Source organism: Ananas comosus, linkage group 4, assembly GCF_001540865.1.
Source record: "Ananas comosus cultivar F153 linkage group 4, ASM154086v1, whole genome shotgun sequence".
Taxonomy (NCBI): domain Eukaryota; kingdom Viridiplantae; phylum Streptophyta; class Magnoliopsida; order Poales; family Bromeliaceae; genus Ananas; species Ananas comosus.
In genome coordinates, this window is record NC_033624.1 from 14101654 (window position 1) to 14126814 (window position 25161).

Sequence of the window (25161 nt, forward strand, 5' to 3'; positions counted from 1 at the left end):
TATTATTTATTTCGTTTAAAATATTTTCATTAATTAAATTAGATATTTTGTTCAAAGTCAAGACACTCCATTAGCAACTAATTATTAAATCTAGAATTACACTATTTTTTCAAGTTGAATGAAAATTTTAGTTATTTCATCAAATTTAACGGCTTTAACTATTTTTATTTAAAGACATTATAGATTTAATAGTTAGTTGCTAATGGAGTGTTTTAGTTTTGAACAACGTATATAATTTAATTCATGGAGTTAATTTAAATCAAAAAAATGAAAATTGAATGGGTTTTTTACACAAGGAAAAAAAAAAAGGGATCTTTTCAAAATAGTCTATAGTTGAGGAAGTTGAATATATATTTTCTCACTATAACCTCCAACACCTTTCAAGGATGAAGGGCAAAATTGGTAATTAGTTTTTAATCTCACATGAATTTGACGGAGTTTGCAAATAAGGATAGATTTGAAAAAATCTATATATTTAAAGAGGTAATTATGATATTACTGATTTTGTGAGGGTATTTACGATATTATCAACCTTTTGAAGGGCACCAGTGAAATTAACCCTTTAATTAAATTTAAAACCAAGTCCTATCACCTTTATTTTCCACGTTACTTATTTTATAGTAATCATTAAAGAATTATTACCTAAACAACCTCCCACTTGGGACCTAATTTAATATCCTCTGTTTAATGCTAACCTGAAAAATTGAAAGCTACATGATGATTAATTCAAGCACACACTTACTACATACGAAACAAACAAATTTTTTTTTTTAAAAAAAGAATAAAAGCTCATATGATCCACAAGCAAATTGTTAGGAAAGAAGCGATTCTTGTTTCCTTGATTGAAACCAAGATATATTTTCTAAAAGTTTTACTTAATTTGGCGCGATTTATACAAATCTTTTAAGATACAAATCATCAAATGGAATTTAATTAATTCAACAACTCCTTTTTAAGGCAGTGTTTGATAGAAAATAAATTAAAAATAGCAACGAAAATTTCCGCTACCGCTCTAAACACAGTATAATAGTAGCGTACACCATCGCTCTTTTGATTTGAAAAAAAAAAAAAAATTTATATATATATAACACAATCGAAACAACATGAATAATAGAAGAATCCTAATTAGNTTTTCGACATCATTTACCTTACGATCAAGAGGTCTCAAATTTGACAATTTTTAACGGCCGGTATGGGATACTTGCTAGTTTAACGGCGTAAAAGAATCGAAATTTGTTGAATTTTTGATAGAAAATTCTATTCACTGCATAGATAAAGATCAATAACTCCGATCTGGAATTGAAGGATCCAATCATCCTTTTTTAGGACGTCGTTCGATTTTGACCGTTCATTTTATGCCCACTTGATGGACTTTATATGATTTCAAAAATTTACGAAATTTATTTTCTAGAAGTTTCAAATACTCTAGATCATATTTAACGGAGTGGATCGTCGATTCGGAAGCTCCATCATCGAAAACAACTTATGAGTACGAGGACTCCAATACTCATAATAGTATAGTAGCCATGGCCTATATATATATATATATATATATATATAACACAATCGAAACAACATGAATAATAGAATCCTAATTAGAGATTAGAGATATTTCTCTTGAATAATATTAATAAAAAAATGAAAAATATTGCACCAGCTACACCAAATTGTTAAGATCCTTGAGCACTCGCTCAGTACATTTATAGAGTTATACATACATATGCATGATGATCCTCTCATCAGGATCAAAATCAAAGAGCTTGAAATTAAACAGCTATTAATTAATATAAATATTATATATGAATAAAAGAACAAAGAGGCCTGTCTCTCATCAGCTTTAGAACTCCCCTTAGGGAAAATCCTTTTGTTCGTGATGATTGATTAATACAAGTAATAATATTTTTGGACTGCCTCCTCTAAAAATTATGAAATAATAAAAGAAGAATATAATGAAGCAATGATCATGTCAGTTTGGAAGATTTCATCGTCATCTTCTTCGCGCTGCTCTTTACTCTTTAGAGAGAGAGAGAGAGAGAGAGAAATTAGCAGATGCTTTATCTCCCACGTTGCAGAGAGATGTATCTATCTTTATATAGAATGCGTTCTACTAAATTTTTTTTTTCTTCTTTTTATTTTAATTTTATTGTTTTTTTCCTGGTGGGGATTTAGGCCACCATTTGCTCCTGGTCGGCGCCGTGGAAGTAGTGGCGGCCGGCGTCGAGTTGGCCGAGGCGGGTGGGCGGAGCGGCCGGGCCATCTTTAACGAGGGACTGGACCCAGGACAAGTCGGGCTCGTCGTGACCCGAACTGGAACCGGTTGAACTCAAGCGGGTTGCGGAGGGCGGAGGAGGAGCAGAGACGGGGCTCTGGTTGGTGCGGAACCCGAAGGACGCCGACTTCCTGAGCTTGCTGAGCTCCTCCCCCTGAATTCCCCAGTCGAGCTTCCCGCCGGGAGAGGCCCAGTCGGAGAGGAGCGACGGCGGGGAGGGCGAGGCGCGGGCCGGGGAGGCGGCGGAGGAAGCGCCGCGGTCGCAGAAGCTGTAGCTTCTCTTGGCGAAAGCGGAGGCTCGGGAGTTCATGATGGCCTTGGCCATGGTGGAGTGGTCGGCCGGCGGGGAGGGAGAGGGGAGATTGGATCCGAAGCCGCCGGAGAGCAGCTGAGGCTGCTGCTGCTGCTGGTGGTGGCGGTGGTTGTGGTTGTGCTGCTGCTGCTGCATCATCTGGGAGAGGACGAGGGGGTCGAGCAAGTTGGCGGCGGGCCAGGCGGTGCGGGGGGACCCGCACGAATTGGGATTGGAAATGGAAATGGAATTGGAATTGGAGGAGAGTTCGTCGAGCAGCTTCTGCTGGTAGCCCTCGAGGCCGAGCAGGTCCAGTTCGAAGTCGAGATCGCGGGCGCTGAGCGAGGCCTTGAGCCGGCTGCTGGTCCATGGGCCAGCACGAGGAGGGGGATGACGACGACGACGGCGGCAGGGTCTGCTGCTGCTGCTGCTGGAAGAGGATGAGGGCGGCGGCGGCGGCGTCGTTGGAGGAGCGAGGGGAGGGGAGGGCGAGGCCGGCGGAGACGGAGGCGAGGGAGGGGTTGACGGCGCGGAGCTCGTCGGGCTTGTGGGCGAAGAAGCAGACGCGGCGGGCGCAGCCGGTCTCGTCCTTGCAGAGGCGGGTGCGGTACTGGGCCGGGTGGAGCCAGGACTCGAACACGCCGTGGGCGTACTCGCAGGCGTCGCCGTGGCGGCACGAGCCCTTGCGGAACTCGGGGCAGGGCACGCAGCTGTACAGGAACTTGCGGGGGTCGCGGCGCCGCGCGTTCTCGCCCGGGTGCACGAACGGGCACTCCGTCCAGTCGTGCGAGTACGCGCGCGAGCACGGCTTCACCTTGAACGCGTACATGCGGAACTCGTCCGTGCTGTAGATCCCGTTCTTTATGTCCGGCAGCGTCAGGTCCGGCGGGTACTCCTTCTTCGGCGTCGGCGGAGACGACGACGGTTTCGCGCTCCCGCTCCCGCTCCAGGGAGGCGACGGCGACGGCGACGGCGAGGGCGATTTGAGGAGGAGGAGGTGGAGGGGGCTACCAGGGTTGGAATTAAGGGAAGCGGGGAGGGATCGGGGGATGAGGTCGCCGGGGCGGCGGCCGGAGAGGTCGAGGGCGTCGGGATCGGCGGAGTAGGAGGAGAGGAGGAGGCGGACGAGGGCGGGGGAGGAGGGTGATCCCCCGGAGGCGGCCAGGTGGAGGGGGGTGGCGCCGTCGGACGGGGAGCTGCGGAGGGCCTCGCCGGGTGCGACGGAGAGGATGTACCCGAGCACGGCGGCCCCGCCGTAGAGCGCCGCGATCATGAGCGGCGTGCGCTGCTCCACCCCCATCCTCATCCGCCCCCCGCCGCCGGAGAAGGAGCGCCCGTACCAAGGCGCGGCCACGTCGAGGGGCAGTCCCCCCTCCTCCACCGCGCGCCGGAACCCCTCGACGTCGTCGGAGGCGGCGAGCTCGAGCAGGAGCGCCGCCCCCTCCGCATCCGCCGCCGCCGCCGCCGCCGAGGGCTTGCTCTCGCTCATGGCGGATGGCGATCGCGAGGGTTTCTGTGGACCACCGCACATAATAACAACAACAACAAACAACAACAATAATGAAAGATGGAACAAGAAGGGGTGAGGAGAGGAGGGGGGGGGAAGGGGTTGGGAGAGGGCCAAGGAACGGGATAAGTCTTCGGGGGCTTTTTGTAGGTGGAGGGGACGAGAAAGGAATGAAATAAAATATTATTATTTCTAGAGAGAGAGAGAGAGAGAGAGAAATGAAAAAGATAAGGGAAGTAGGAGAGAAGCTCCTCTTTTCTGTCTCTCTCTCTCTCTCTCTCTCTCTCTCTCTCTCTCTCTCTCTCTCTCTCTCTCTCTCTCTCTCTCTCTCTCTCTCTCTCTCTCTCTCTCTCTCTCTCTCTCTCTCTCTCTCTCTCTCTCTCTCTCTCTCTCTCTCTCTCTCTCTCTCTCTCTCTCTCTCTCTCTCTCTCTCTCTCTCTCTCTCTCTCTCTCTCTCTCTCTCTCTCTCTCTCTCTCTCTCTCTCTCTCTCTCTCTCTCTCTCTCTCTCTCTCTCTCTCTCTCTCTCTCTCTCTCTCTCTCTCTCTCTCTCTCTCTCTCTCTCTCTCTCTCTCTCTCTCTCTCTCTCTCTCTCTCTCTCTCTCTCTCTCTCTCTCTCTCTCTCTCTCTCTCTCTCTCTCTCTCTCTCTCTCTCTCTCTCTCTCTCTCTCTCTCTCTCTCTCTCTCTCTCTCTCTCTCTCTCTCTCTCTCTCTCTCTCTCTCTCTCTCTCTCTCTCTCTCTCTCTCTCTCTCTCTCTCTCTCTCTCTCTCTCTCTCTCTCTCTCTCTCTCTCTCTCTCTCTCTCTCTATATATATATATATATATATATATAGAGAGAGAGAGAGAGAGAGAGAGAAATGATATGGAGAGATTGAGCTCCATGCATTGAAAAGTACTTATGAGTACGTTGGCTCCAATACTGATAATAGTTTTGTAGCCACGACTTGTATATAAGGAATGTGCGGTTAGGATGATGTGGGCCTCCTACGGTTAAGTGGGCAGTTGGTTGAATAGTATAATCTAACTGTTGAAAATGATTAAAGACGTAGATCTAACGGTAAAAAACTTACAAGTTACCAAGTGCTTGGTGCTTATATAAAACAAAACCTTACAAGTTACAACAAACATGAAACCAATGAATTTAAAAAACTAAAGCAAGGGAAACCACTATAAAAAAAAGAGTAAAAAAAACACACTATGTTACTTTCCTAAAAACTCACTAAATAATTCAAACTGTACCAAAAGAAATTGATACAAAAACAAGTAATTTAGAAAGTATAATTAAAACAACTTCTTTAAAAAGTTTAATCAAGAGTACAGTGGCGGGATTTATCTTGCATAGTAGTTGATAAATTTCGTATTGTTGCCTCTTTTACTTTTTAAAATAAAATTGTTGATATATAATGTTATCATTATGATTATCTTATAATATAATCTGGTCACATGCCAAAGGGCATTTTATGAAAAAAAAGTGCAAAAGAATTCAAGGAAAAAATTTTCCAGTAATTATTATTTTTTATTAATTTGTAAACAAACTCAATAAATGGATAGAATTTACATTTAAGAAGAATAATTAAAAAACTTCAATAATACCAAACAAGGCCTTAATTAACTAGTCATCTGCACATCAAATTTTCCTAATTTTGTCGAATATCGTAACATAGTTTTACGAACTAAACTATTGTTTTCACATTATTTTCTCATGCATAAAACACCATTAACATAGTTTCAAATTACAACAATGTATGATTTACCAATACTACTATCTATAATTAAGTTATTATAAACATTTTTTGCTCGCACAATAATGTTTCAAGTTAAATGCGAATAACATATGCCTCTAACAAAGAAAACACCATTAAGAGATCACCAAATTTACAATAATATATACTTCTTCCATTCTCTAATATGTCTAAATTAGCTTAAACATTTTGTAAGAGTGCAATGTTCTAAATTAAACATAATTAACATATGAAAATCGCTACCTGTACACCTATTATAGATTATACATCTTACACCCCGTCATTCAAGAGTTTAAAATTTAAAGGTTGATGAGATAAGTTAGTAGATCTATATATTTTGAGAGGCTAGAATGTAAGATGTAAACCTACATAATAGTTGTATAGATAGCGTTGCTTTTAACATGCCCATTATCCAACTAAACATCACTAATGTCCAGGTCCAAGCCGCCCTCCGTAACATCCTGAAGAATCGAAAGCCACGGATCATCTCCATAAGCAAACTTCTCTACATCACCGAAGTCGTCATCGTCCACTACCTTCTGAAAATTCTCCACCATATTGTTATTATTATTACTAATATTGTCGTAATAATATTGTTGTTCAACTTCACATGTTGAGGATTCATGAGCGCCGAACTCTCCTTTATTTGCAACTGAATCATAATTTGGCGCGTGATCTTGAAAAGTTTGGCCACCATAATGAAATGTATCATTAGTAGATCCATAAGCTAGGGATTGAGTACTTAGTTCTCCAATTGTTGAAACAAGAATTGGTGGTTGGCTCATCGCAAATTGTTGAAGTGCTTGTGTTGGGTTTGATGTTGCATATCCATTTAGTTGTACATTCTCTAAATAAGATCTCTCATAACACACATTTGCATAAGGATAAATGTTGAAACTTAAGGGAATTTGAGCATAAACGGGGGTAATTTGGGTTACTACTCCTTGCAGATATTGTTGGTTGTAGTTGGATAAGTAAGTTTGGTGCATTCCATGTTGTCCAAATTGATTAGGGATTTGATTGATGAAGTTGCTTCCTTGAATGTTTTGTGCACAATATATTGGAGTGAATGTATTGTTTGATCCCTTCTTTTTTCGATGTTTCTGCATATGAAAAGATAAGATGTTAGCATGAAATATTAGGTCAGAAGAAAAAATAACACTTAGAAAGAATTTGCGAAGTTGTTTCAAATTTTCTTTCAGAATATATATGAAGGTAGAATTGCCATATATATGAAGGTAGAATTGCCTATACAAAATTTTAACTCAATAACTATATTTTGAACACAAATATATTTTAAAAAAGATAAAGGTTTCGTCAAGTGATAGAAAATAACAAAAATCCAACTATCAATCACTTGAAAACAAAATTCTAAATCTCTTTTTGTAATGAACTAAGAATAGACAAACTAAATTTGACAAAACACGTAAACGACAAGTGTTTACCGTTTTCTTGACTTAACTAACTGTTATAGCATTCGACAAAAAAAGAAGAAAAAAAAAAATCTGTGATGCGCGATAAATGACAAATCTACACTTTACATAGATTGCTTTCATTCTCTTTTTGAACCTCCTCTTTTCATGCGTCAAAAAATGAAAACTACTATAGATATACACTTACATGGAAAATGTCATGTTAAGTAGGATTTACATTTTGCTCTCAACTATTATGCTAATTTAGGAATCATCAAATTGAATAATTAATTATTTTGCATTTACCCAATCTCTAGAGATTTGTTTTCTAAGTTTTTTTATTTTTTTTTTTATACACTATCTATTTTTCATCTTATATTGACCTATATCCAAGTAAAAATTTATTAGCATAACCGATAAATCTTGGATTCATAGCACTCAACAGGTTGCATGCAGTTACTTCTCTCTACTGTGAATATACGAGTGAGTTAAAAGCACAAAGAACATATTTATAAGTGTATATATCTACTTAGCAGAAGAGTAAATGCACTTCAAAAACTATATATTAATGCTTTCCAGTGGAAAAAATTTTACTATATATAGCGACAACATTTGTCACACACATACATAATACAAATAAACTAAATACAAATAAACAAAGCATAGTAAAAGTTGAAGTGGAAGTTAGATAATCAATATATACCTGTAAATGGCTTGCAATTTGTTGTCGACTTATGCCCTCAACATTCATCAATCTCATGATCTTGCTTGGAACAGCATCTGATTCAAGAATCTTACAATTAACCATTGAGGAATATATATATATATATATATGTATGTATGTATGTATATATATGTTTCTATAATTCTAAACAAAGTCCAAACTCAATTATAATCTTACCGTCGCCTAGGATTTCAAGTGCATCAAGAAACTTTTGCTGGAGAAAGGAACACCAACTGATCGGCTTCTTCCTTAGTTTGCTCAAATTATCGTCCTCACTCTCCATCTTCTCTTCTCCCTCTGTGGTGTCCTTACTGCACTCCGCGCATCCCTTATTCGCTTCTTGCTTCGGAGTGTCGCCCTCTTTCTCTTTAGCATCAACCCTATTCTCTTCTTCCTCATTCAACGTCGCTCGATCGGTACGATGAAATTCTCTATCCCCAGCGCTCTCGACACTTTCTCTTTTAGAATGCTTCTTGAAGTTCAACACATGTTGCCATAAGTTTTCGACGGTGTTAATATCGAGCGGTTTCTTCGCAAAGAAGCATGCTCCGAGTTCGATACTTCTCTTCATTACTTCCAATCGTACATCGGCCGATATCACTGAATTTTTAAGAGCTATTTTATGTAAGAAAAGTTAACTAAATACGAAGGAATTAAGCAAAATATAATCAATCAATATATAGTCATTACTAATAAAGTAAAGATCAAATTCTTTTTTGATCATGCTAATGAGCTCAAACCCTCCCATTTCTTGCATGTGCACTTCCACTAATAGAAGATTAAACTCCGCTCCGCGCTCTCGAAGAATTTTCAATGCACACAATGGACTTGCACAAGTAGTCACTGAAAAAAAAAAAGAAAGAAAGAAAACCCAAAATTATTCAAATGATGTCGTATGCATGACAACATTAGAAAGTTAAAATAAAAAGCAATTAAATTAACTAACCTCGATAATTGCATGAGGAGAACATCATTCTCGCCTCCTTAAGAAATGCTTGGTCATTATCAATGACCATAAGCTTTATATTATCGGAAACAAAGTGTTCCATAATGTCACCCATATATAGAAATGTGAATGTTAGGAAAAGAATCAAAGGGTTTAAAACAAGAAGTTGAAGAACAGTGTGCCACAATGTGTAAGTTTTTATATTAGAGAGAGAGAGAGAGAGAGAGAGAGAGGCCATTTGGCAAAATGTGCATCTTTTTCACCTTCGCATTTAATTCCCGAAAACAAATTAGATAGTACTAAAATTTGAACTTGNTAAGTCTTCGGGGGCTTTTTGTAGGTGGAGGGGACGAGAAAGGAATGAAATAAAATATTATTATTTCTAGAGAGAGAGAGAGAGAGAGAGAAATGAAAAAGATAAGGGAAGTAGGAGAGAAGCTCCTCTTTTCTGTCTCTCTCTCTCTCTCTCTCTCTCTCTCTCTCTCTTCGTTTCCTTTTGCTTCTACCCGTCTGGTCAAAAAGGCAACGCTGGGAAAGTTGCCTTCGTCCTCCCTTCCCCTTTCCCTTGCCGAATTTTTTTTAAAAAAAAGGTGTAAAATTGGATGAAGACTCCCCCACCTATATCCCGTTCTTTAATAGCCCCTTCAGCAATAGACTCCGTTTTCTCGTGCCCACGCCATCTACATTCTTTTTATTTTTTTATTTTTAAAAAAACAATGATGAACTTGGGAATAAAAAAATTCCGTAAATTTACTAATTTAACCGAAATTTTGATTTGATTAACTAGATTGACTAAAATTTTGGAAAAGATGTTTTGATTATGGACCATGAATTTGCGAAGGGAGGATAGTTAAATGAATATAGGCTATAGTTTCCATAAATTTTATATATTTATCTAAAAATAAATATATATATAACTTATATGAATTATGAACTATTTTGAATTAACTATCTAGTCTTTATATATATATATTTTATCTTTACTGACCGTCTCTATAGCATATGGCAAAGGGCGTGGTGGTTGATATTCGAAGTCCCAAGTTCGAATCCTAGCTGATTCGCATTTCCAGCTAAGTTTATTTCTTAATGCAAGTTTGAATTCTAGTTGATTTATATTTCCAGCTAAATTTATTTCTTAATGAAATAAACGAAGCGGGTGACGTGCTATCTATCTCTTAAAAAAAAAAATATTATTATCTAACATTTCAACTTGTTTGATTTTGAGTGAATCGGCGACACTTTTACTTTAAAATTTGAATACGCTGTTTATCTTTATATATTTAATCAATATACTCTATATAATTCTTACGATTATAAATTTATTAAAGTAAGTAATTAACTTAAATTTTGAAGAAAAAGTATTGTTATCTGACTCAAATCAAACAAATTAAAAAAATAGAAAGTAAAATTTAAATTTAAAGATTGAACAACCAAATTAAAATAGCCTTAGTTTAGTAAGTTACACATCTTTTTATACCATCTAAAAAACCATATAAGATTACTTCACAATAACATTATATTTGGGGGATCTTTTTACATTTTTAACCCGAGTACCTCGAAGTGCTCCAAAATGGAACAAAAATTAGCGCCGTTATGCTCCGTTAGCAAATGACGTGGGGATCACTTGGACTGTTCCACCGTGGTGGGACCCACGGGTAATGGATTCCTCCCGTGTGAACAAATTCCATTTGAAAAAAATGGTGGAATCCGCTACTTTTTCCCGCAACGAGTTAAAAATGGCCACGTCATCAATCACGATGGGAAATATCACCGGTTTAGTGGAGTCGAAATCGACACGTGTCGGTTGGTTGACTTTGTTTGACTCCAAAAATGTAGCTGTCTCACGCGTGGTGGATGTCCTGTGGTATTATTTTTTTTTGGGATTATTTTTATATTTAATTATTTATTAATATTGAGATAATATAATTCAATTAAGGTAAGTGCGTTTGTTTAGACGCAAAACGAGCCGAAAAATTATTTTCAATATGAAATATATTTTTTCGCTTATTTTGTTAGAAAAAATATATTTTTACGAATAAAAAAAATTTTAAATTCTTATTTTTCGTTGTTTTTCAACGTAAAACAAAAACTTGAACTGTGTAAAATTTTTTTCCGTTCATATTTTTTCATCAAACCAAACAAGTATAGTTTTTTTTAACTAAACAAATATTAATAAAAAATTATTTTTTCAGCAAATTAAACACTACAAAACGTCAAAAAGTGTTTCCGTCAAATTTTTTTAACAAAAAATTATTTTTCATGGTTCTATGTTGAACCAAACAGATCATAATAAATAGTGGATTCTCTTTTCACAACATATGCGAAGTTATAAAGAATGTGTTAGTGGAAATAGTAATATTAGTCATACATTTCTAAATCTAGTATAATATTTAAAGAATTCGGATACTAAACATTAAGTCATTTATTACTTGTGTTAGGATTAGAATAATTTTTATACTAGTCATATCAAATACCTTTTATTTTTGAAAAAATGGCTCCTTATCTACCCAAACAAGTATATGTATACTTCAGAGACATTATTTTCGTTGTGATATTCGATTTTTAGATTTATTATTATTATTATTCATTAGTAATAAGAATATTTTAGAATCTTCTTTACCCTTTTGATGAATCTGTGCTATAATTTACTTATCTTTTTTAATCTTAAATGGCAAAAAATTTCGGCCAAATTTTTAGTTGGGCCGTTTTGTCTCCTGAAGTTATAGGATTCAGGCCCAGTAACTTTCTCAAAAAAACGGAAAAATAAATTTTATAAAAAGGGTACATTTTTATTATGAATATTTACATTTAATATTTGTATAATTTACAATCTATATTATATAGATATATAGATAGATTTGATTAATAACTCACCTAGCTATTTAGTTTTTTTTTTTTTTAGTATATTCTGACCAAATGAAAACGTGTCAAATATGATTATATTTTATTTAATCTAACTATGGCGCTTTAAAAAACACAAAGCACTTAGTGCTTGTAATTTTTTCACCAGTTAGATTATACTATTCAATCAACTACTCACTCACTATAATACTATTAGCAAATCCCTTAATCCAAGAGTGAAAAACCTACATGTAGCAATGACTTGATACTTTTAAAATATAGAAGCTTAATTCTATATTTTGCATTAGAATCACTCCTTATCACGAATTTCGTATTACTAAGATATTCACAAGTTCGAATCCTAGTTGGTGGTTGGTACTCGAGACCCAAGTTCGAATCCTAGTTGATTCACATTTTCAGCTAAGTTTATTTTTAAATAAAATAAACGAAGCGGGTAGCGTGCTACCTATCTTTGAAAAAAAAAAAAGAAAAAGAAAAAGAAAAAGAAAAGATATTCACAAAAAGTCCTTGATAACCGAATATTACCTATGAACCAGGTCATGCATAAAAGGCTTAAATAGTTAGGCACAAGCAAGTTCAACTAACTCTTGTACAAATTAATCATGCTATAATTACTAATTAAGATCATGTGAATTTTGCTGCTCATACCTGTTACACAGTGAGAATTCGCAAAAATGTCATCATAGAAGCATGTAAAAATTTTCTAGTATGATTAAAAATTTGACATTGATTTTTGCTACTTAAAAGATTCTAGCATCTATAGCTCGATAGAATAATATATCTCACCTGCGAAATAATTTATTTATTTTATCCCAAAAAATATGTATATTTGATGGCCGAATATTTCATTCCATAAATTTAATCAAACTTCTTATCTATCTACTAAATAATTGCTTTTTTTTTTCCTATCTTTTGTGCTACTTTCCTTGTTATATAGATTAGACTTATTTAGTTTAAATAATTATTATAATTTTAAGATAAAGCTGTTATCACACCCTAAGATTTATCTAATATTCAAAATTGATAAGCATTAATTTCTTTATTTTAATAACATAGTGAGAATTGAAATGTAAAAAAACTTAATCCTTATGCATAATCTCTTTAACTATATTCTCAAGTTTCTTTAAATATTTATAATATTTTTTCTAACTTTCCACAGTAATATTTGTATAGTATAAGGAAATAATTAATTTTTTCTAACTTTCCACAATAAGATTCTCATAGGATAAGCATGAGAAGGTGTTTGGCTCAGTCATTCTCAGCTTATATTTTTCTAATACAATTATTGTAGGTCGTTTTCTAATCTTAAGAAAAAACTTTTTGGCTCATATTTTTTTCAGCTTAATATATAGTTTTTTTTTAAAAAATTTATTTTTTATAAATAAACCAAGCCAATTGCATCATATTATCCTAATTTGCATCGTTGGTTCAGCTAATTAAAAATTAAAAATTAAAAATTAAGATATATCTGAGTCTATTAGGTGCCACGTAGATATCAGAATACATATCTCAAATTTGAAATATTTAAAAATATATGAATTAGGCAACATGCTGACGTGGCGACATGCGGGCCGTGGGATTGGAACGTACGGACCTGATGTTGCTCTTCTCACCCAAATGTTGTCTAAGATTAAGAAGACACAGGTTCAATCAAAATGCGTAATGTTATATAAGAATGGTTCGGATTAGATATTGTTCTCTCTCCATTAAACCAAAGAAAAAAAAAAAAAGAAAAAAGAAGAAGGAGGAGAAGATGTTTTTTAGAAGACGTGGAAAAGCGTCGAAAAATGTTTCTACAATACAGCAAATACTGAGGTTCCAAACAACATCATCATATCAATCGCATATTGTATCTAACTAATTTATAAAAATAATTAACAAACTTCACAATTATTTTTAATTTTATGACGCTTAAATCATAATAATTTTTTATATATACATTGTGACTCTTTATTTGCCGACGCTTTTTAGACTATTTTGAAGTACTTTTAAGTATCATTAAATACCGAAAGTAAACGTCCTTAATTAAATGTTAATTATAATATAAATAGAACAAAGCAAACCCACTATACATATATTTCTAAAGTTTGTACTTACATAATTAATCCAACAATTTAGCATTTTACATGTTAAATTTAATTCGATCAGAGTATTTGGTTTGAAAACTTTAAGTTAATTCAATAATTCTAAAGAAAATCAACTATGGAAACCAATTAGAACATGTTATTGTACCCATAGTGTAGGAACTTGTAAAAATCTAGCCAATTTACAGCATCTACCACTTGTAAGAGCCCAATCCATGAGCCCATAAAAACTCCATGCTTTACTGGGCCATCTAGTCGAATATTTACCTCCTAAACTTTAGCTCGTATACATACAATCATACGAACTTATAATTTTGACAATTAAATTAAACCTCTATAAATATTATCAAATTATTAGTTTAAATTGGCCTCTCTCTTCAATTGAAGCTGCAATTTACACATCTTACGTATAATCCTGTAAAGCTCCAAACCAAACATACAAAAAGAACAAACAAAAGGTTCTATTCTAACATATAGAAGAGCAACAAAAATCGAATTTAGTTTCACAGTAGAAAGAAAAGAAAGATTTCTTTCCCTTTTGCAATCGTTGCGAGATATATATGTGCACGACATGCGATCAAAATAGTAATGTAATTAGTAACTTTTATTAAGGACAGGAGTACTCTATCGATCGTACAAATAAATTTGAGAGTTCAGATACCTATTTAGAAATGAGCTGAAGTTCTTAGGGTCTCTATACAATTTCTCTAATGTTTTAAATCTTGTGTTAAGTTCAAGAGTTTTTAGTTTGAAAGCATAAAACATGGTCAAGAACACCAAATTTAAATGACCTGATGGTATTCCATTTGAGACATTAATTAGGTCACACGAGTCAACGATCAAATTAATATTTTCAAACTTCTTGAGTAAACCAAAAACATATACCAAATAAGATATTCATACATTCCAACGGGACCTTAATACCCTTATCTAACTTATGGGTCACCTAAACTTTTCTATTGTATTCTATTTCAGACATTAATTAATTAGGTCGCACTACTCAACGACCAAATTAATACTACGAACACCTAAAGCAAACAAAAGAATATATCAAAAAAGATAATCATACATTCAAACAGGATCTTAATCTCCTTAATTATCTAACTTATGGATCGCCTAAACTAGTCTATTGTTTTAGATTTGAGACGTTAATTAACTAGGTCACATGCACTACTCAACGACCAAATTAATACTACAAACTTCTTAAGCAAACCAAAAAAAATATACCAAATAAGCTAATCATACATTCAAACAGGACCTTAATATCCTTATCTAACTAATGAGTTGCCTAAACTTTTCTAGTCATATTTTTCAAAATATGACCTAGGGTAACTAGAAATGAAGGTACATATCTGTACTCCGTGTCATGTATAGTCGAATTATACAATTTTTTTTAAATTTTTTTCTCTCCTTTTTAAGGTAGTGACAACCCAGAACAAAAGAGCTTTGATAAAGCGTGAAATTCACTTTTCAGTAGCAGCTCAAACCTTGTTATGTGATCCACTCATGCATAAAAGGCTTAAGCACAGTTAGGCACAAGAAGGTTAAACAAACTCTCCTAGAAATAAGTCATGCTACATATAATTACTAATAACTATATAAGTTGGTTAAGCTGATGTTATATCACTCGCAAACAAAAGAATTAATCTAAAATATTCTATATATCACTCACAAACAAAGGATTGATCTAAATTATTCTAAGGACTAGCTAAGACGGTGTTGTTTCATATCACACATGATGCATGCATGAAAACATAATAGAAAATGTTGTATCCACAACATTTTATATGCATCTAGAATAGTTGACTACTCCGTAAGCAACTAATTAATTAAATAAGTTAAAATCAAGTCAAACAAGGAAAGTTGAACAACATCAAAAGTAGAACAACTGCTCCGAATTTCAATGCCTTGCATATTAAGGGAGTCCAAATTTTTTCAACCATTCCTTATGCAATAGGTTGAAAAGAAGCAAAACGAGCAATTGGCGCTTAACAAATTCAAATCACAACAAAGAAAAAAACCAGCAAATCACACGCATAAATCCATGGTGTGAGGGGGAAAGGATACCAACTCTAACTAGGACAATCTCTTGCCCTGATACTACGTAATATATTAATTAAATTCGTCAGAAACTTGAACGGTAAAGAATAGTGTTTTAATAAATTATACGAAATGACCTTTTGGCTTTCTTTTGAAGCATGGCGGAGTACATGAATTCTCTTGCAAAGTCCTAAACCTGCTTCTGGAAGAAGAAGAAAAAACATGTTAGCACTCTTTTAGACACATGCATGCATGTGAGATTTTCTAAGTTGTTCAATAGCAATGGAGAATGGCAACTTATGTCCACATTAATTAGATTAAATTTGACGATTTGATGAAAATTATCCTGTATAGAGCATGCTAGTTTAATTTGTATGTTGAATAAACTAAAGGTGATCAATTAACAATGAGAGATCTAAGTAGTTATATATGTTACTAGCCAACACTACTCTTATGAGTGGTATGTATATATGTATATATATATATGGGGAACAATCTAATGCAAGACCATGTAGTGAACCATCATCAGATGGAATCATTTCAAAAGAAAAATTCGATATTGATCTTAATTAGTTCAGATAAAACTGCAGTTTGATTCTCAAGAAAATGTTTGTGTCCCCTGCAAAAGCAAATTCTGAAAGAAAAAATTATAATAGGATGACACTTTATGCTCGATAAGTTTTATTCTCATATGCATGCAACTTTGTGCTCTTTTTTTTTTTTCCTTTTTTTTCCCCTATTGCAAGACATATGGTGATCTAGCTAATATGCAATTTACTAACTGCTAACTTACAATTATAAGTTTTTTTTTTTTTCTTGGGTCTAATTAAGTGCTCACATTGTTGCAAGTTGTCGATAATGTACATCTCTTCACGATCCTTATCCCTGCAGGTATAAACATGTACAAGAATCAATCACATTGTTCCTAATTAGGATATTTTTTAATTTCATTAAATTGTTAGTACAATGCTGTATTTTTACTAACAAAGGTAGAATTATTCATCAAATGAACAATTATTTAGCACGAATCATCTTTAATTTGGTGATATCGTTGTTAACATATATCAATTAAGTTGGCTTAATATGCAGATTGTTAATTTTCACTCTCAGAATGATGCTCACAAAACATCTAGGGGGTACGAAGAAAAGAAGTAAAGGTGAACAAAAAAGGAAAAAGCATAATATCCAGTACTGATCAAATAATGTCAGGTTACGTACTTAACTTCTTTTCCTTAATAATTTCTTTTTCAAAATTAATATATTTAACTTACTACAAGAAACTAAAGGTTCTTTAATCATGTAAGTTGGGGGGTCCACCAGATATAGGAGATTGGCGACATTAATCTCCTGTTTACAAAATTAGTTTCTCTCATTCGACAAGAAATGATCGATCAGAAGTCGTACGATTAATCGATTATTTGATATACTAATCATTTAGCAAGGAGATGTGACATTATGATACAGATAAGTGATAGCTACTTAACCTAGTTGGTTTGATCATCTAAATTAATCATCTAAAGATGTATACATGGCATACTAGCTAGCTAATTGAGCTTTGAATTAATATGCAGCAACTGGATTGACCATATAAACCTAGTATTCTTTTTGTCCCTTTCTGCAGAGGTATATTTCATCTTAATCAGAATCTTTCTTTTGCTTCTTATTTTGTTACTAGTTATATAGATAGATACATTTAAATTTCCCGTTGGTATTTATCTTGTGTATATACATGTATACTTGTAATGCCCATATATTTCTGTGTAGCTTAATTTTCTTTGCTTCTCAATCAAGAAACACTGTGAGAGACACATGCTGTGTCAAAGAGCATTATCATGTGCAGTACTCTCTAGTGATCTCTTTCATGGCATCAAATATTCTTCATTTTGAAAGCAAGCAAAGCATGATCCGCAAAGATATTTAAAGGCTATAAGATAGATACGCAAAAGTTTTACGATAAAAATTAAGAATCCCTCACTAAGTAAAGAAGCCTTACCAAAAGAACTAAAAGCAGAAATGCAAATTAAAGTGGAAACATATCATGGAGCAAGGAATCAAGGGTAGTAAATCAAAAGGCCGGACAAGGTTTTGTTTTGTATTAACAAACCTTTTCTATTCTCCTTCCAGGATCTACATTATCGCAAGATCTGTTGAATATAACAACAACAGTTTAAGTTTTTAGAGAAAAATTAAAAGCGGCTGTTTAACTAGACCAGCTACCTCTCGTACAAACCTATGCCTCTTCATTGGCAAGCTTGTTGAGGAGGGACATGATGAGGGCATGCCGCCTCTCGGCCCGGACCTCCTCACGCGACCGCCGCTCCTCCTCCCTCTCTCTCCACCTCCTCTCCATCGCCACTCTCTCCTCGCTCAAAGCCGCCATTGCGCTCCTCCACTCCTCCTCCTTTACCCTTCTCTCCGCCTCCCTCGCCTCCGCCGCCTCTACCCACCAAGCCTCTCTCTCCGCCTGCCGCCTCACAAACTCCTTTAGGGCGACCGCCACCTCTTCCTCAAGCTCCTTCCTCTTCTTCTTCTTCTTCACTACTCCTCCCTTCCTCTTACTCCTCTCATCCATCTTCTCCTCCTCTTCCTCTTCCTCCTCATTTCCCTCCTTGTTAGTATCACTACTCAGCACTCTCTCCATCCTCTTGGAGAATATTCTTCTCATCTCTTCATGAAAAGGGAACTGCTTATTGGCATCCTGCTGCAACGCCTCACAACCCTAATCAGGCAAAAAAAAAGAAAAAAAAGAACGAAAGAAAGAAAGAAAAACTAATTATAGTAGTATACATGCTGGTCGAGTTTAATTACGTAAGTACCGACCATTTTCTATCAGATCAATCTATATTTTAGGTAACATGAAAGTAGAGCGAGTCGGTCATGGTCTCACGGATAATTTACTTCATTAATTCCTACAATTGATCATATTTCGTGCGTTCACTTTCTGAGCTGTTTTCTTGTCAGATCGATCTTTGTAAATGAGAGACGAGGGGTTACCTTAAACCGCGTGACGAGGTTCTTCCACTTGGACTTGCACTGCTCCGCCGTGCGAAAGAAGCCCTTGCACCGGAGCCTGTTCGACATCTCTTCCCAGAGGGGCTTGTTGCGCTTGGTGGCCATGAAGCGGCAGTCGAGCTCCGACCGGATGGCGAGGAACTCCGCGGTCTCTGCGTGGATCCACTGGGGCAGCGGCAACCGCTCTCGGTCTTTGTCGCGGCCATCGTCGCCGACTTGCGGTAGTAGCAGCGGCGGCGGCGACAGCGGCGGCGGCGGTGCTGGGTTGATGTTCAAATAAGGGTTGTCATTGAAATACTGTTCCATGGCTAGAGAGAGAGAGAGAGAGAGAGAAAGAGAGAGAGAGCGAGAGGTGTGAAGGGGAGGTGTAAGGGAAAGGGGTGTTGGCGTAGGAGAGAGAGAGAGAGAGAGAGAGAGAGAGAGAGAGGGGTGAAGAGTGTCAACGCGGAAACGGGATTTGCTTTCCCATTGGGATGAGATGCAACAGTAGAAGTAAGTGCGTATGCGTCGGCGTGACGTCACGCTGACGACGGCGTATCTAAGGATATGTCCTCATTGATTAGCATCCAACACACATGTGGGGCCCACTGCCCACTGATGCTGGATCCACGTGGATCGATTTTCAAAGGCCTATTAGGCCGTGGTTCATGGGTTGATTTAGCCCATTTCGCGCACGGACCGATCCCGAACTTTATGGGCTGGGCTATTCCTCGAAGTCTAATCTGAGGATTCTTCTAAATTTTGATTATTTTGATTTGTATTATTTTTTTGCAAATTAATCTAATATATATATTCGGCGGAAATTAATATCCGGAGCAGCTCTTATAAATTAAAGTTTTGAGCCCATCACGGCCCTATGAAATTAACTGGGCCGTTCTAAGGCCCATGTATTGTGGATTTACGTCCCCGGAGCACTTGGGCCTACCTTCATACGGCCCGTGGTCCGTCCGTTGGATTAGTAAAAGTAGCATATTATTTCATGAGGCAAACATGCACGTGTTTTCTAAACTCTACTCGTTCAGCTAATAAAATTCAGTAGCATAAACAAGTGTTTTCGCGACTCTACCATCAGCTAATTTTGACTCAATCTCTTCCCATTTTCCCAGCGACGCATTTTTAGTGCTAAATAGCAATCATTAGCCGTTGTGTGCATAAATCTAAATCCACCCGTATGTATTCCACTCAGAATGGACTATCCATTTGAGTAAATAATAATGAATATATATGTATTGGATCCCCACTTTGTGCCTCCACTTATCACCACAGACCACACCAGGTGCTTCTTTGAACAGGAAAGATCCAAATGAGGGCCACTTAAAATCTACCAACAAGACAACTAGCACACCCAAATAGATCCGCATGTCGGATTCGAGTACGATATCGCATTCCCACGGTTTCGTTACACATCAAATAGTTAGTGCGATATCCGCCGTATAAGAACCACTGTACTGGCGTCGGTAGCTTGCATTATAAGTATTTTGACTCGGCCGTTCAGATAGTTAGTTTCAATTTCGTTGTTTCAGTGCGAAAACTGACATATCATGAGATGATAGGCAGGTTGAGTATGTCGGTGCAATTACTGCGAATCGTAATCATGTCTTCTATCATCTTTAGTTTTCATTCACGATCTAGAAAGGGACATTGCATGTTTGCACATATGTGTCCACTTCTTGCTTTTTTTTATTGAAAGGAGATTTTTACAAAATTATCTATTTATGCACACACACATATATAGAGTCCGGCTACTATACTTTTATGAGTATAGAATCTATTGTACTCATAAGTTTTAAGCCGTTAGATATACCCTTTAATCATTTTCACCTGTTAAATTATACTATTCAACCAACCACCCACTGAACCCTAGGGGGCCCACTATTAACCTAACCGTAACCACTTTCATCCTAACCGCATTTTTTTTCATCTGAACGGTCGAAAACTTATGAGTACAAAGAGCTCTATACTTATATGAGTATAGTAGCTCCAGCCCACATATATATATATATATGCTTCTGTATATATATATATAGGGTCCGGCTACTATACTATTATGAGTACGATCGCCCTCGTACTCATAAGTTGTTTTCAATGATAGAGCTTCCGAATCGACGATCCACACCGTTAAACGTTATTTACAGCATTTAAAACTTCTAGAAATCAAATTTTATAAATTTTCGACATCATTTACCATACGATCAAGAGGTCACAAATTTGACAATTTTTAACGGCCGGTATGGAATACTTGCTAGTTTAACGGTGTAAAAGAATCGGAATTTGTTGAATTTTTGATAGAAAATTCTATTCACTACATAGATAAAGATCAATAACTCCGATCTTGAATTGAAGGATCTAATCATCCTTTTTTAGGACGTCGTTCGATTTTGACCAATTCATTTTTATGCCCACTTGATGGACTTTATTATGATTTCGAAAATTTACGAAATTTATTTTCTAAAAGTTTCAAATACTCTAGATCATATTTACGGAGTGGATCGTCGATTCGGAAGCTCCATCATTGAAAACAACTTATGAGTACAGAGGCTCCATACTCATAATAGTATAGTAGCCATGGCCTATATATATATATATATATATTTATAATATTATATATATATATATATATAATAATATATATATATATATATATATATTAATTTGAAATGCATAATATATGCCATGAAATTGTAATACGGACAAATTGAAGAGTTATTATCTGCTCCATTTGTGTTTAATTACAGATCAGGTTCGCTTGCTTAGAATTTTACAAGCACATCAAATATGCCTTTCCTTTTAATTAGCCATGTATTCTCATTAATTATATGGAGAGGAATTAATACCTTTTTCCACGTGTTCCAACATTGACTAGGTGATGAACCGAGTAAATATTAATAGAGCTGATATTACTACTAACAGAGAGATTTACTGAATCTGGTCGATGAATTAACATCTGCAACTTACGCATACTAAATTACAGCAGCAATTATTGCTCTAATAAATTAAAGTTGTTATTACCTAAAAAACAAAATTTAGGCCACTGATGGAGAAGACCAATTAATGGGCCCACTCGGATATTATGAATAACAAAATCCCTCCATCATCAAATACATACAAAAATGAAATATTAGAAGATCTTAGAGATGGAAATGAATGAGATAATATTGCATTGGAAATGAATCTAAAGGAAGTGGCGTAGGTTATTTCTCTTGTTGATGTGGACAGACGTTCGCAATCTATCAGCATGTCAGCAAATAATAATACGTGTCAGCAAATTACTGAATAATACAAAATATATTATTGAATCTAGAGCGCAACATTCCTATTTCTATCCAATAAGACCATGCAATTATCGGACTCGTTACAATGTCAAAAAGATGGAACAATTAAATCTAAGAACTTAATATGTATAATAATAATAATTATTATACAAATATCATATGATAGAATTCCATACAACTAACATTTTTAACATCTTATAGTAGTGGTCGTACGTGTGTCTGAAAATCAAATTTGGCGAGTGAGGTTGAATTCGAGAAATTCCACGCACGCGCGAGACTAACGAACTACCGCTTCTAGAACTTTATAAAAATAAAAAAAAAAATTGTCACGTTTCCTTATTTCTACGTCGTTTTCATGCCCAGCTCCACCACCATCGCACACGACATGCTCATCCATCTCTCCTATTGATTTCCTTTTTATCCTCCTTTTTAATTACACACTCCTGAGCCTCACTTAAAATCATCTCGCCCAAAAACTCCTCTTTTGATAGAGTGATTTTTTTTTTTTTTTTTTTTTTTTTTTGATCAAACATGTTTTGGAGTTGATAATTGGTTCGCATGTGTGATATATGGACTGCCTACGGGACTGGCCGGAGCCCGTCGTCCGAGTGCAATCCATCGCCGACAGCGGTGCGAAAACGATCCCCGAAAGATACGTCAAGCCCCCCTCCGACCGGCCCTCGCATGCTGCCGACGCTGGAAGCCAGCTCGCGATCCCCGTGATCGACCTCGCGGACGACGAACGCATGATTGCGGCGGATGTGGCGTCGGCGTGCGAGGAGTGGGGGTTCTTCCAGGCGGTGAACCACGGGGTGAGCCCGGCGCTGATGCGGCGGGCGCGGGAGGNGGTTCTTCCACCTGCCGATGCCGGAGAAGCAGCGGTACGCCAACTCCCCCGCGACGTACGAGGGGTACGGCAGCCGCCTCGGCGTCGAGAAGGGCGCGATTCTCGACTGGGGTGACTACTACTTCCTCCACCTCCGCCCCCGCCGCCTCATGAGTCATGAGAAATGGCCATCGCTCCCTCCCTGCTTACGGTACTCTTTCAACACACATCGTAAACTTAAGTTCCTCCGCACAAAAAGAACGGTATTTTTAATATTTATATATTCAGATGTACGTTTATGTTCTGTGTGGACTATAGGGAGACGGTGGACGAGTACGGCCGGGAACTAATAAAGCTGTGCGAAAGATTGATGAGAGTTTTGTCGAGGGGGCTTGGGCTCGACGGCGGGCGGTTGCAGGCCGCATTCGGAGGCGGCGGGGACGACGACGGGGTTGGAGTTTGCATGAGAGTGAACTTCTATCCAAAATGCCCGCAGCCGGAGCTCGCGCTGGGGCTCTCGTCGCACTCCGACCCCGGCGGCTTGACAGTGCTCCTCCCCGACGACCGCATTAAAGGGCTCCAGGTTCGGAAGGACGATAATTGGGTCACCGTCGAGCCCGCGCCCGACGCGTTCATTGTCAACATCGGCGATCAGATTCAGGTGAGTGTTCTATTTATATACTATTGTCTGATCACCAGTACTTAATTATTAGTGTTCACCGGCCGTCCCTTAGAGCAAGTCGCTTGATGATTGGTATCCGAGACTCAAGTTTGAATCCTATTCGATTCATATTTCCAGATAAATTTATTTTTAAATAAAATAAACGAAGTATTTGGTATCTATTAGTTCTATCTTTTTGATTAATTTCAAACTTTTTGATTATACAATTTTGCTAACCGCCTATTCAATTTTAAAGAATCGTATTATTATTCTAATCGTACAAATTTTGTATCTGAAGATGTAAATACCAATGATTTGATGTTTTCAAAAGTTAAAAAGCTAAACTCTCTCCCTATATATATATATATATAAATAAATTAATGTTATCATTTATTTTTAATTTGTTCTGAAAACGGCTAGTCGTTCTCAGGAATGTATCTGTCTAATTGAGATGGAACATGATATTTCTGGTGACTAGCACAAAATTCAAACGCACGTGCTAAATTTGCAATTTTATCGCTTAGTGCGAGTGGTAGGGCCAAATGAATGAGTGGTTCGAGCCCACCCTGGACAACCCACTGGACCACTACACGTGATACACATCACCAGTTATAAATCAACTGGTTATTTCGAAAGAGTTATTTAAGTAATAGGAAACAAAACATGCCGCACTTTTTATACCATTCTAAAAAATCAATCAAGTCACTTCAGCATGCATTCTATTTCGACGTGTATAAGTAATAACTATTTCGAAATAACCAGTTGATTTGAAAAAAAAGATAGCTAATGTATAGATAAACTATCTATACGTGGTAAAAAAAAAATATTACCAAGATACGATATCATCATTTTGGGGCCCAGATAAGGAGTATTAGAAACACTAATTACACTCCAAAGAGAAAAATAGAATAAAAAAGCCAGCTGTATTATAATTAATACGTATGATGATGATGATGATGATGTTTTTGGTGTATTAATTAGGTGGTGAGCAATGCGGTGTACAGGAGCGTGGAGCACCGTGTGATTGTGAACGCGGATGCCGAGCGACTGTCAATCGCGTTCTTCTGCAACCCGAAAAGCGACCTCGCGTTGGGACCGTTGCCTGAGCTGGTGACACCCGATAGGCCGGCGCTCTATCAGCCAATGACGTTTGATGAGTATCGGCTGTACATCAGGAAGAAGGGCCCGCGCGGCAAATCTCAGGTGGAATCACTCAAGGGCGAGAGATGACCACACTCTTTTTTTTCTTTTTTTCTTTTTTTCTTTTTTTTTTTTTTGGGGGGGGGCTAAATTGCCGGCGACACTTTGGCTCTCTAATTCTTATTGTTAATAATTTTTTATTCGATGTTACTAGAGCAAGTGACAAAAGACTTAGTAATTGATACCCAAAACCCAACTTCGAATTTTAGTTGATTCACATTTCTAGTTAAGTTTAACTAACCGCCACCAAACCGTTGCTGACTTGCTAGAAACAATTGATGGGGAGGTTGCCATTAAATGGTCTCGCTGCAGG

The 25161-nt window shown here is 37.1% G+C and overlaps 3 protein-coding genes and 1 pseudogene across 5 annotated transcripts; 1 reads left to right on the plus strand and 3 right to left on the minus strand.

Moving 5' to 3' along the window:
* On the minus strand, positions 1610 to 4311 carry LOC109709045 (annotated as a pseudogene).
* On the minus strand, positions 6226 to 9006 carry LOC109709137 (putative two-component response regulator ARR19). Its single transcript, XM_020231203.1, has 4 exons — positions 8892 to 9006; positions 8123 to 8560; positions 7925 to 8001; positions 6226 to 6912 (listed from the first exon to the last, which is right to left on the minus strand). Exons 1-4 carry the CDS (start codon positions 9004 to 9006, stop codon positions 6226 to 6228), a joined length of 1317 nt encoding a protein of 438 aa, XP_020086792.1.
* LOC109709419 (trihelix transcription factor GT-3b-like) lies at positions 15736 to 19252 on the minus strand. 3 transcript variants are annotated; one of them, XM_020231662.1, is made up of 5 exons: positions 18872 to 19252; positions 18108 to 18575; positions 17982 to 18021; positions 16716 to 16762; positions 15736 to 16079 (listed from the first exon to the last, which is right to left on the minus strand). In XM_020231662.1, the coding sequence occupies exons 1-2, from the start codon at positions 19193 to 19195 to the stop codon at positions 18108 to 18110; spliced, it is 792 nt and encodes a 263-aa protein (XP_020087251.1). In that variant the 5' UTR covers positions 19196 to 19252; the 3' UTR covers positions 15736 to 16079; positions 16716 to 16762; positions 17982 to 18021. The 3 variants fall into 3 exon arrangements, with proteins under 3 accessions (XP_020087251.1, XP_020087250.1, XP_020087248.1); XM_020231661.1 differs by having other exon boundaries at positions 18108 to 18578; XM_020231659.1 differs by having other exon boundaries at positions 18108 to 18596; positions 18872 to 19251.
* On the plus strand, positions 23015 to 24956 carry LOC109709269 (probable 2-oxoglutarate-dependent dioxygenase At5g05600). Its single transcript, XM_020231420.1, has 3 exons — positions 23015 to 23198; positions 23306 to 23648; positions 24630 to 24956. Exons 1-3 carry the CDS (start codon positions 23026 to 23028, stop codon positions 24876 to 24878), a joined length of 765 nt encoding a protein of 254 aa, XP_020087009.1. The 5' UTR covers positions 23015 to 23025; the 3' UTR covers positions 24879 to 24956.